General features: G+C 39.1%; 1 protein-coding gene across 10 annotated transcripts in view; it reads left to right on the forward strand.

Annotated features, from left to right (window-relative positions):
- LOC308429113 (sodium channel protein type 2 subunit alpha) overlaps positions 1-13647 on the forward strand; it is a gene marked incomplete at both ends in the record, with an annotated part of 84498 nt that extends 70851 nt beyond the window's left edge. For all 10 annotated transcript variants that reach the window (XM_080927802.1, XM_080927804.1, XM_080927807.1 and 7 more), the window contains 2 exons: positions 9480-9750; positions 12452-13647. In XM_080927802.1, the coding sequence (XP_080783928.1) occupies positions 9480-9750; positions 12452-13647 (1467 nt within the window). The remainder of the gene's footprint in view (positions 1-9479; positions 9751-12451) is intronic.
- Positions 13648-14076: the final 429 nt, after the last annotated feature.

Consider the following 14076-nt stretch of genomic DNA (forward strand, 5'->3'; position numbering starts at 1 on the left):
AAATTATTTCTTGGTACTCAAGGTGCTATTACAAATTGTAGCGATCGCCTATCTCGCCGGCAAGGAAGACGCGCCACAACAGGATCCTTCTACAGGCGTTTATTGCGGGCTTGATTGCAGTAGCGAAAGACCCCGAGCCCAGAAACCAGCCCTCCTTATATATGCTTAAGAGGACTGTGCCACCACCTGATTGGGGCATTCTGTGTGCCCTAATTAGCATACTCAGAGTCACCATGATTCAGCAAAAACAGGCAGGCGTGCATGCGTACTTAGGTTGTTTATCTCAAAACTGGCCACCCTCCCTTCGGGCTGGGCGCCATCTTGTAATGGCGAATATAGTGGCTTCCCACACAAATCAGTACCAAGTTTGAGAACAATTAGTATTCTCCAAAATTTTATGAATCCAGTGACAACAGGTAACTAGATTCAACAAACTGTTCAGTATGGAAATCTGACAGAAGCTCAGAGACAGTGGGATACTACATTAGAAAAAAGATAAGAAAAGTAAAACTGAGCCCAATGTTTGACAAATGATATAATTTGAGTAGTTGCAAACAGGGGTATAACATAGTCCCTACGTGAGAAAAATGTATAGTCTAAACCCTTAGAAACAAGCATTTTGGAAGAAGAGAGGTATATTTGAATCACTAGTAGATTCAAGGTTTAAAACTTAGTTGTCTTAATTGAACAATATAATAGGACCTTGTTATGAGAACAGCAGAGTTGAATCAAGAAAAAGGTTGTTAAAGCAGAGTGTTGGGACTGGAAGGAAGTACTAAAGCAAAGATAACAAAAGCCTAATCAATATGTTGCCAAATTACATATCAACAAAATGAACACACCTCAGAAGAAGCATTCACCTGTGGATGAGGAAAAGAGAGAGCTGACTAACGGGGAAAAGATTTCTTTTGAAGTGATTCATTCCTGAGGAGCCAAGAAGAATCAAGAAGGGTCAATGGCAGCATGGCTTGAGGTCGAGCCTTATATGGGTAAAAGCCCTGACAGGAAAGTCACAAGGGGTGCAGACAGTGGGTCTATCTGGGTCTTGTTGACATAAAGGAAGTTATATGGGTCAGCTTTTATATGGGTTATCTCTATCCTAAGACCACCAGAAAACCATCAAGGTAAGACAGTCCTTTTTGTTTTTATGATCGTCACTCAACGAGCTGGACAGAGATGGAGGTACCCTGCACCCAAAGTTTGAAGCTAATTTGGAGGTCATAGGTTGCCAACAGCAGAGGGAAAGTGAATGAACTTGGGGACTGTAGTCAATTTGAAATTAAAAGGATCTACTCATCTAATATGGAAGCTAAAGGTCAAGAATATTAATGGTGGACTGTCTCCGTGACAATGGGAGGCTCAGAGTTGCAATGTAGTAAGAATCATCGACATCCATATGTGGCACTTAGCAGCCAAGTGTGAGTAGAGCAGGGCAAAAAAAGCTTAACAGTAGAGTAAAGGGTTCCTAAAATTGAGAGATTAAGTCTGAAGCATAGCAAAAGACATTTAGGAAGGAGAGAGTGACTAAGTACAAAATAAATTGCGTAAGATGAGAGCCAGGAATGGACAGCTCAGATCAGAGAAGAAAAGGAACTGAGTCCCTCAGGGAATGTTGAGTAATACAAGAAAAGAGTATGGGAACCCAGAAATTGTAAAGTAAAGTTATTGAAAATTTTCTTGACACAAATTGACTTTGATATCTAACTCCCAACAACAACAACAGAAGGAAGAAGTAAGAATATTAGATGAAAGATTTGTCAATTTCTCTGAGTTTAGTATTATCCTCAGAACAGGGGGACAGAGAGTTGCTAATTAATGCTTAGGACTCAGATTAATTTACAAACTATGTGCTGTGGCAGGCCAAGCGTTTGGGGCTATACAGTCATTATATCCAGTGACCTAAAATTTAAATTGTCAGGGACTCAGGATTAGTATTGGACATTGAAGCATCACATTAAGATATTATATGAGCAACTTGGACCAGTGGAGCCCCAGAGAGAAAGGCCGGGTGAGAAGGGGATCCGAGTAGCCAGGGGGCAGAGAGATATCTGCCTAGTGCCGAAGGAAAGCTCGCACCTGCCCTGCCTGATCCAGGGACCAGGAACCGAGCATTGGGACCTCTGTTTCCACTCAGCGGCTTTGGGACACAGAACAGAACTCAGACCATCCGCCACCTGGACCCGTAGAGATCCAGGGACACAGGCCAGGTACAAGGGAAAGGTGAGAACATATCACTGACAATAAGATGGCAAGAGGAAAGCAAAAGAGCATACCCCAGAGAAACCAAGACAACCTGGCAACACTAGAACCCAGCTCTTTCATCACAGCAAACAGCAGAGTGCAAAACACTCCAGAAAAAGAAGACTCAGACATGAAATCCTACCTCAAGATGATGATAGAGATCCTTAAACAAGAGCGGGAGGAAAATAATAAAGAATTAGAAGATTTTAAAGAAGAAACAAGAAAAACACTCAAAGAACAAGAAGAAAAGAGAACCAAAGAGATGAAGGAATGGAAGAAGGAATTTAAAAAAGAAATGGACGCAATAAAGAAAACATTAAAAGAGACAACCCTAGAAGTAGAAATCTTAAAATAGAAACCAGGAGTTACAGATGCAAGCATTTTTAACAGACTACAAGAGATGGAAGAGAGAATCTCAGGAGCCGAAGGCAACATTGAAGACATAGACAAAACAGTCAGAGAAGATGCAAGAACCAAAAAGCTCCTAACCCAAAATGTCCAGGAGTTCCAGGACACAATGAAAAGAGCAAACCTAAGGATAATAGGAATAGAAGAAGGAGAAGAATATCAGCTAAGAGGCACAATAAATATCTTCAACAAAATTGTAGAAGAAAACTCTCCTACCCTTAAGAGTGAGATGACCACGAGCGTTAAAGAAGCCTTCAGAACTCCAAATAGGTTGGACCAGAAAAGAAATTCCTCCCGACACATAATAGTCAAAACACCAAGTGCCCAAAGCAAAGAAAGAATACTAAAAGCAGTAAGGGGAAAAGGTCATGTAACATATAAAGGCAGACCAATCAGACCCTAAGAGAGCACAAGTGCCAGCCCAAGCTGCTATACCCAGCAAAACTATCAATCACCATAGATGGAGAGATGAAGATATTCCAAGACAAATCTAAATTTACACAATATCTTACCATAAGCCCAGCACTGCATCCTAGTAAAAACAAGAAAACTCCTAAGCAAGAAAAACAAAAGAAGAAAGAGACACAGACACAATTCAACCTATAAAAGCAATGATAGCAGGAAGCAGCAACCACTATTCCTTGATATCTATTAACATAAATGGGCTCAATTCCCCAATAAAAAGACATAGGCTATCAGACTGGATACATAAACAAAATCCAGCATTTTGCTGCATACAGGAAACACAACTCAGAGACAAAGACAGGCACTATCTCAGAGTAAAAGTTTGGGAACAAAACTTACAAGCAAATAACCCCAAGAAAAAGCTGGAGGGGCTATTCTAATTTCGAATTAAGAAAATTTCCAACCAAAAGTTATCAAAAAAGATAAGAAAGGACACTTTTTACTCATTACCGGGGAAATCTGTCAGGTGGAACTCTCAATCCTTAACATATATGCTCCAAATACAAAAGCACCCTCACTCATAAAAGAAACCCTACTAAAGCTCAAAAAATACATTTCACCCCACACAATAATAGTGGGAGACTTTAATACCCCACTCTCACCAATGGATGGATCATGGAAACAGAAACTGAACAAGGACACTGTAAAACTAGCAGAGACTATGACCCAACTGCAATTAATAGATATCTACAGAACATAACACCTAAAACAAAAGAATACAACTTCTTCTCAGCACCTCACTGCACCTTCTTGAAAATTGACCACATAATTGGACACAGAACGAGCCTCAATCAATATAAGAAGATGGAAGTACTCCCATGCATCCTTTCAGATCACCATGGGTAAGGCTGATCTTTAATAACAACAAAGACAACAAAAATCCCATATACATATGGAAACTAAACAATGCTCTATTGAACGATAGCAGGGTCAAAGAAGAAATGAAGAAAAAAATTAAGGATTTTCTAGAATTCAAAGAAAATGAAAACACGACATACTCATATGTATGGGATTCAATGAAAGCAGTAGTGAGAGGAAAACTCATAGCTCTGAGTGCTTCCAAAAAGAAACTGGAGAAAGCATACACTAGCAACTTGACAGCACAATTGAAAGCTCTAGGACTAAAGGAAACAGATACAACCAAGAAGAGTAGACATTAAGAAATAATCAAACTTAGGGCAGAAATAGACCAAATAGAAACAAAAAGAACCATTGAAAGAATCAACAAAACCAAGAGCTGGTTCTTTGAGAAAATTAACAAGATTGATAAACCCTTAGTCAGACTAACTAGAGGGCAAAGACAGAGTATACAAATTAACAAAATCAGAAAGGAAAGTGGAAAAATAACAACTGAAACTGAGTAAATTCAAGAAATCATCAGATCCTATTACAAAAGCCTTTACTCCACAAAGTTGGAAAATTTGGAGGAAATGGATGAATTCCTAGACAGATACAAGATCCTAAAGTTAAACCAGGACAAGATAAACCATCTAAATAATCCCATAACACCTAAAGAAATAGAAGCAGTCATCAAGAGACTCCCAACCAAAAAAAGCCCAGGTCCAGATGGGTTCAGTGCAGAATTTTATCAGACATTTATTGCTGACATAATACCAATACTCTTCAAACTATTCCACAAGATAGAATCAGATGGAATGCTACCTCATTTGTTGAGGATACAATAACCCTCGTTCCTAAACCACACAAAGACCCTACAAGGAAAGAGGACATCAGACCAATCTCACTTATGAACATTGATGCAAAAATACTCAACAAAATCCTTGCAAACCAAATCCAAGAACACATCAAAACGATCATTCACCATGACCAAGTAGGCTTCATCCCTGGGATGCAGGGATGGTTTAATATAAGGAAATCCATCAATGTAATCCACCATATAAACAAACTCAAAGAACAAAATCACATGGTCATCTCACTAGATTCTAGGAAAGCATGTGACAAAATTCAACACCTTTTCATATTAAAAGTCTTGGAAAGAACAGGAATCCAAGGTACATACCTAAACCTAATAAAAGCAATATACAGCCAACATCAAACTTAACAGTGGGAAACTTGAAGCAATCCCACTAAAATCAGGGACTCGACAAGGCTGCCCACTCTCCCGCTACCTATTCAACATAGTACTGGAAGTCCTGGCTGGAGCAATTAGACAGCAGAAGGAAATCAAAGGGATACAAATTGAAAAGGAAAAAGTAAAACATCACTTTTTGCAGATGACATGATAGTGTACTTAAGCGACCCCACAAATTCCATCAGAGAACTCCTACAGCTGATAAACAAATTCAGCAAAGTGGCTGGATATAAAATTAACTCAAACAAATCAGTAGCCTTCCTATATTCAAAGGACAAATGTGGAGAAAGAAATTAAGGAAAAGATATCCTTCACGATAGTCACAAAAACTATGAAATACATTGGTGTGACTCTAACTAAGCAAGTGAAGGACCTTAATGACAAGAACTCAATCCTCTAAAGAAGGAAATCGAGGAAGATCTCAGAAAATGGAAAGATCTCCCATGTCATGGATTGGAAGGATCAACATTTTAAAAATGGCCATCCTACCAAAAGCAATCTACAGATTCAATGCAATCCCCATCAAAATTCCAACACAGTTCTTCATGGAGTTGGAAAGAACGATGTGCAATTTCATCTGGAATAACAAAAGACCTAGAATATCGAATCCATCCTCAACAACAAGAAAACATCTGCGGGAATCACTATCCCTGACCTCAAGCTATATTACAAGGCAATTGTGCTGAAAACTGCATGGTACTGGTACAGAAATAGGCACATGGATCAATGGAATAGAATAGAAGATCCTGAAATGAGCCCTCATGTATATGGTCACCTGATTTTTGACAAAGGAGATGTTAACATTCAATTGAAAATGGACAGCCTATTCAACAAATGGTGTTGGTCCAACTGGCACTCAGCATGCAGAAGAATGAAAATAGACTCTTTCTTATCTCCTTGTACAAAGCTCAAGTGTAAGTGGATCAAAGATCTCTCCACATTAAATCAGATACACTGAAACTATTAGATGAGAAAGTAGGGAAAACCTTAGAACACATAGGCACAGGAGAAAATTTTCTGAACAAAACACCAATGGCTCAAGCTCTAAGGTCAAAGATTAACAAATGGGACTTAATGAGATTGCAAAGTTTCTGTAAGGCTAAGGACACTGTCAAGAAAACAAAATGGCAGCCAACAGAATGGGAAAAGATCTTTACCAACTCCACATCAGATAGAGGCCTAATATCCAAGGTATACAAAGAACTCAAAAAGCTAGACACCAGAGAATCAAACAATCCTATTAAAAATGGGGTACAAAGCTAAACAAAACATTCTCAATTGAGGAATATCAAATGGCTGAGAAACATCTAAGGAAGTGCTCGACATCCTTAGCCATCAGGGAAATGCAAATCAAAACAACCCTGAGATTCTATCTCACACCATCCAGATTGGCCAAGATCCAAAACTCAGATGACAGCAGATGCTGGCCAGGGTGTGGAGAAAGAGGAACACTTCTCCACTGTTAATGGGATTGTAAACTGATACAACCACTCTGGAAATCAGTCTGGCAATTCCTCAGAAAATTGGAGATAGTATTACCTGAAGATCCAGCTATTCCACTTCTGGGCATATACCCCAGAGACACTCCAGTATACAACAAAGATGCATGCACAACAATGTTCATATCATCTCTATTTATAATAGCCAGAAGCTGGAAAGAACCCAGATGTCCTTCAGTAGATGAATGGATAGAAAAATTGTTGTACATTTACACAATGGAGTACTACTCAGCTATCAGAAACAATGACTTAACCAAATTCTTAAGAAAATGGTTGCATCTATAGAATATCATCCTGAGTGACATAACCCAGTCACAAAAGAACAGACATATATGCAGTCACTGATAGTGGGATGCTAACTCCAGAGGGCACGGACTGCCTCAGAAACAACTCACAGACTGTGTGAAGTTCAAGAAAAACACAAAAACAAAAACAAAAACAAAAAAAACATTATGCTCAATCCTTACACACCAAGAAAACTTTGACTAATTCGGGTTACATCCTGTTTTACATGTACTTTTTGTTCATTTTAACTAGTAAGACCTTAATGCAGAGTATCAAACCTTTAAAAAAAAAAAAAAAAAAAAAAGCCAAGCACTGACAAAAATGTATTCGTATACATTTATGCAAAAATGCTTAAAATTTGTTTTTTATCTTTCTTTTTAAAAATAAAGTTAAAAAAAGAAAAAAATGTATTATTTGAGCAAGATTAAGAAGCTTTGTCCAGTTCTTCTGACAAGGAAATTAAGACTAAATGCTGCTTCTAAGAGAGTCTGGATTCAGTAACCCTTGGAGGCTATCCTTCTATCCTTCCCTCATTCCCCTGCCTCTATGAGAGTGCTCCCCCATTCACTCCTTTCCATCTCCCCACCCTGGCATTCCCCTACACTGGGGAATTGAGCCTTCACAGGGCCAAGGGCCTCTCCTCTCATTAATGCCTAATGAAGCCTCCTCTACTTCATATGCTGCTGGAGCCATGGATCCATCCATGTGTACTCTGTTGTTAGTGCTTTAGTCTCTGGGAGCTCTGGGAGAGTCTGGTTGGTTGATACTGTTGTTCTTTCTGTGGGGTTACAATCCCCTTCAGCTCTTTCAGTCCTTTATCTAACTCCTCCACTGGGGTCCCCATTCTCAGTCCAGTGGTTGGTTGAGAGCATCTGACTCTATGTTTCTCACACTCTGGCAGAACCTCTCAGAAGGCAGCTATATCAGGAACCTGTCAGTATGTACTTTTTGGCATTCACAACACTGTCTGGGTTTAGTGACAGTATATGGGATGGATCCCTGAGTAGGGCAGTCTCTGGATGGCCTTTCCTACAGTCACTGCTCCAAACTTTGTCTCTGTATTTCTTTTTGTGAATATTTTGTTTCCCCTTTTAAGAAGGACTGAAGCATTCCCTCTTTGGTCTTCCAAGTTCTTGAGCTTCATGTGGTCTGTGGATTGTATCTTGGGTATTCCAAGCTTTTAGGTCAATATCCATTTATCAGTGCATGCATACAGTGTGTGTTCTTTTGTGGCTGGGTTACCTCACTCAGGATGATATTTTCTAGTTCCATCCATTTGCCTAAGAATTTCATAAAATCATTGTTTTTCATAGTTGAGTGGTACTCCATTGTGAGAACGAGTTTTTAATGTGTAGGTAGCAAGTAACAGGATAGAAATCACACAAGTTCCAAAGCCTGAGCTATAGTGTCAGCATCTCCAAACAGACACAGGCAAAATGAACTGTCTCTTGATGACAACTGTTTACAAGTTAGGATGTGCTTTCACAAGCAAGATATGAGGCCAATAAATTCTTGAAAATAATATTCAAGGCAGACGTCTTTTATCTCAGGACGTGGGAAGCAAACATGGACAGATAACTAACTGCTGAGCCATCTCTTCAACCCCAGATCTCCCTAAGTTTAAATTAATGTTGGTTTATACATTGATTTCCAAGCCTGGTAGGACTACATCTTGAGACTTTGTATCAAAAGGAAAGAAAAGAGAATGAGGTTCAAGTCAACAAGCACAAAGCTGACTAAGTTGTGAACTTTAACTTGTTAACAATTTTTCTTTAAACAGGAGATTGACTTTGTAAGTTTCACATATATTCACCTGTGTGAAGGGAATACACCTTATCCAAAGACAAAAAGGTCATCATACTATGAAATTAATCTTAGTAGAGATCGATCACAAATATAGAATGTGATCTAATTTCATCAGTTTTCCCACTTACATTCTTTTTCCCAAACAATAATTTAAAATATATCTATTATAAAGTTGACAGGGGACAATGGAAGACACTGAAGCTTTGATGAGATAAAACATTTGGAAGAGTCTGGGGGAAAAATAAGAGCAAATCCAGGACAAGTATTTATCTTTAATGTGGTTTTAATATTCGCCTCCCAGCACACGGAATAAAAATATGTATTATTATTTATTATAGCTGCGAATACTTACTGAATGTTCATCATAATCATGTGCTGATGCTTGGGGTACGGAGACCTTCGGGTTTCCTCAAAATTCTTTCTGTGAAGTTTGTAGTATGAGAAACATTCATGAAACAAAGTCAACTGAGAAAAGTTAGATTTTTTAAAACTTTTTTAATGAAGTTTATAGCATAAATAATATTCAACAAATTCAATGGTTGTTTAAGTTGACGACAGACAACACAAGAATGGTATATTTTCACAAGATATAAAATTTCATGTTACAAAGTTGAAGCCAGATACGTTGAATGAGATCCTTTAAAAGCATTCATGAGTGCACTTGCCTGTGTTCTTTCTTCTAGAACAAATTTCAAGGGATGGTCTTTGACTTCGTAACCAGACAAGTGTTTGACATCAGCATCATGATTCTCATCTGCCTCAACATGGTGACCATGATGGTGGAAACGGACGACCAGAGTCAGGAGATGACGAACATCCTGTACTGGATCAACCTGGTGTTCATCGTGCTGTTCACGGGCGAGTGTGTGCTGAAGCTTATCTCCCTCCGGCATTACTACTTCACCATCGGATGGAACATTTTCGATTTTGTGGTGGTCATCCTCTCCATTGTAGGTAAGAAAGGGGGCTTTACCCAACGACTTAATAGTGCTGAGTGTGTGGGCAAATGACAGGAACCCTGCATTTGGAATGTGCAGGCAAATGTGAATTTCCAGGAGACCTGGAGTGACATAGTGAGACCCTCTTTCTCTCTCTCAAAAAAAAAAAGATAAAAATAAATTGAGTATTTAATACTAATATTCTATCAATAAAAGTGTTATCTATATCTTTAATCATTTCAATTTTTTTTCGAAATAAAACCTAATAGTCCATTTCTTTGGGGTTTTTTTCTTGTTTGTTATTTCATTTCTTCATAAAATTATGTGCCTGTTTTCCACTATCTTGCCTCAATTTAAAAACCAATGACTATAATTTGGATTATCTTCTGTACTCCGTCACATTCCTATCATATAGACAACTACAGCTTTGAACAACTAACACTCAGATACATCAGTCCTCAAAAGTACTCAGATGATATACATAAGTTTGAGCACCTTGATAATCAAAGTGTGAATTTGTGTATTTATATACATGTGACACATAGGCTGTGCATATGTCTATTTATATACATATGACACATGTAGGCTTCATGATTTCCTTGAGCTCAGATAGCTCTCTATAGTGTGCAATGTCCCAAGTAGACATTGTATTCGGAAATCCAAAATCAATTCATTATCATTGAACCATATTAAGTGTTTATGAATAGAATATCAAATAAGAAGCTAAAAGTAAATATAACAGAACTTAAAAAATGTTTGGTTATTATTACTATTATTATTTATCATTATTACTATCATTATTAATTACTTGGTACTCAGTTAAAACCTCTGGCATCTGAATATGTTAGACAAATGCTCTACCACTGAATGAGGTCTCAATCACTAAGTTGGGCCTATTTGAGGAAAAGGAATTTAAATACTGAGAGGTAAAAAAATAAATGTATCCTCATGGGTTTTTACTCTTCAGATAATGTATTCTATATAAACTAAAGTTCATAACAGCTCCACACTTGGAAAGTCAGTTTGAACCATTTTTTTCAACAAATTACATGGTAGTGGCATTTTAGCAAAAGGTATTTTTAATTAAGATCCACAGTTTTGGGGGCACAGTGCTATTTATATTTAAACAAATATATTGCAAATATAAAGATGTGTATGCACTGAGAAGATTATATAATTTTTTTTCTTTAAAAGAATATGTGTATGGGTATTTTTCCTGTGTGAACATATGCAAGACCCACTGAGGTCAGGAAGGGTCACTGAGTCCCCTGGAACTGGAACTAGAGCCGGTTGAGCCAGAGTTCTAGGAGGTAGACAGATGCGGGAATATAAGAAGCTGACCTTCGAGGAGGTGAGAAAGGCTGGGTGGTGAGCTGAGTAAGACTGGAAAATTATGAAGAGGGAAAGGTGGGAACTGAGCTACAGTCTCACCAAAGCACAGAGTTCTGGGTCGCAACTGCACGGGAGGATTACAGCAGACACTGGTAACGCCCTGCATACTCTAAAATGTCAGGGACCATTCGGAATCTCTTCCCTACAGCGAGGAAGGTTTCAAGATATGGATGTTAAAACACCCAAGAAGACATGTGCTTGTTTGAAAATGTCACCTGACATCTCACAAATACCCATATTTTTAAATGTTTTATGTATTAATTAAATCATTTAAAGAAAGGCTTGGGGGTACAGTAGGCATGCCAGGAAGTTTCTTTTTCTCCACTACTTCTCAGCTCTCTTATCTAGAGCAAGTTAGGACATTGCCCCAATTATTGATTCTCCAACGAATAGAGCACTGCTGTAGTGGTAAATGATGAAAGTAAGTTCACTTGGGTCTATGTTTATTATGAAGACTCTGAAAATGTTATTCAACACAAACCAAAGTTGATATTTTGGTCATAGAAGGATGAATTAACGAAAGATTGAGAGGTAGATTGCATGTGAATCTGCTTCCCATGGGTGTGTGTTCTGATGTGCGTGTGTTCAACTAGCTGAGAAGGAAACACCTCATGAGTTCTCACTTGAATTTACACCTGAAAATTACATGCTTCATCACATAGTGCTTACATGAAATAGCCCTGGTGTTTTAGAAGTATAAATCTATGCCTGTGCCTAGACACTTAAGCTTTGAGACATCTTTAGACCTCTAATAGTTTGTCTTTCTATGGTAGAAGATATTTTAATGAGGAAAGTTGCCATTAATATATTAATATCTTCATTTACAGTGGTGGTTCTCAACGTTCCTATTGCCACCACCCTTTAATAATGTTCCTCATGTTGCAGTGGCCCCCAACTGTAAAATTTTGTTGTTGTTAGTTCATAACTGTATTTTTTCTTCTATTATGAATTGCAATGTAAATACTTTGTGTTTTCTGATGGTCTTAAGCAACCCCTATGAAAGGGTTGTTCAACCACCAAGGATTTGCAACTCACAGGTTAAGATTTAAAATAATACCTCAATGGTATAACGCCAAATGTACCAATTTAGTGAATACATATCGCTGTTTATTTGCATATACAATACATACATATATACATAGACAGACATGCATATCTCTCTTTGTATAACTAACTATATTAGGTAAATTATTAATAAATGTGTATGTATTGCTATTTATGTAATTCCTACATGTGCTATTCGTAAACGTGATAGTACTTATCTTAATCATATAGACTTTTCTTCACTGCGGTCATTAACACTACTGGCTATCCTCTTTTCGTAGGAATGTTCCTTGCTGAGCTGATAGAGAAGTATTTCGTGTCCCCTACCCTGTTCCGAGTCATTCGCTTGGCCAGGATTGGACGAATCCTACGCCTGATCAAGGGCGCCAAGGGGATCCGCACACTGCTCTTTGCTCTGATGATGTCCCTTCCTGCTCTGTTCAACATCGGCCTCCTGCTCTTCCTGGTCATGTTCATCTACGCCATCTTTGGGATGTCCAACTTTGCCTATGTTAAGAGGGAAGTTGGGATTGATGACATGTTCAACTTTGAGACCTTCGGCAACAGCATGATCTGCCTGTTCCAAATCACTACGTCTGCGGGCTGGGATGGGCTACTGGCCCCTATACTAAATAGTGGACCTCCCGACTGTGACCCTGAAAAAGATCACCCTGGGAGCTCAGTGAAGGGGGACTGCGGGAACCCCTCTGTGGGGATTTTCTTCTTTGTCAGCTACATCATCATCTCCTTCCTGGTTGTGGTGAACATGTACATCGCTGTCATCCTGGAGAACTTCAGCGTCGCCACTGAAGAAAGTGCAGAGCCCCTGAGTGAGGACGACTTTGAGATGTTCTACGAGGTCTGGGAGAAGTTCGACCCCGACGCCACTCAGTTCATAGAGTTCTGCAAACTCTCTGACTTTGCAGCTGCCCTGGACCCTCCCCTCCTCATCGCAAAGCCAAACAAAGTCCAGCTGATCGCCATGGACCTGCCCATGGTGAGTGGAGACCGCATCCACTGCCTGGACATCTTATTTGCTTTTACAAAGCGGGTCTTGGGCGAGAGTGGAGAAATGGATGCTCTCCGCGTCCAGATGGAAGAGCGGTTCATGGCTTCCAACCCCTCCAAGGTCTCTTATGAGCCCATTACCACCACTCTGAAACGCAAACAAGAGGAGGTGTCTGCAATTGTCATCCAGCGAGCTTATAGGCGGTATCTCCTGAAGCAGAAAGTTAAGAAAGTTTCGTCCATATATAAGAAAGACAAGGGTAAAGAAGATGAGGGAACGCCTATTAAAGAAGACATCATCACGGATAAACTGAATGAGAATTCAACTCCAGAGAAGACTGACGTGACCCCGTCCACCACTTCTCCACCTTCCTACGATAGCGTGACCAAACCAGAGAAGGAAAAGTTTGAAAAAGACAAATCAGAAAAAGAGGATAAGGGGAAAGATATCAGGGAAAGTAAAAAGTAAAATTTTACAAAGTAATAATAATAATGAAAATTAAAAATTACAAAAAAAAAGAATATTCCATATTGTGATCAACTGTTTACAGCCTGTGTTGGTGATGTGTCTGTGACTCTCTCAGGAGGTCTGTGCCAAACTGACTGTTTCTATAAGTGTATACTTAAGGTCAGTGCCTATAACAAGACAGGACCTCGGGTCAGCAAACTGGGACTCACCAAACCAGACAGAGAGCGCCTACAGGAGGCTTCCGTGTTCACAACCAGCCGACAGTGCTGACAAGCAGAGAGCAATCGCTACTCAGACTAGAGGAACAGGGACATGGGGAGGAAAGTTAAATTTTTATGTAAATTTAACACGTGACACTTGATAGCAGTAACTGTCACCACCGTTTGTGTTTCAACTGCCACACCTGCCATGTTTTTACAAAATGTGTGC

Source organism: Micromys minutus (genome assembly GCF_963924665.1).
Source record: "Micromys minutus genome assembly, chromosome: 13".
In the NCBI taxonomy this organism is placed as follows: Eukaryota; Metazoa; Chordata; class Mammalia; order Rodentia; family Muridae; genus Micromys; species Micromys minutus.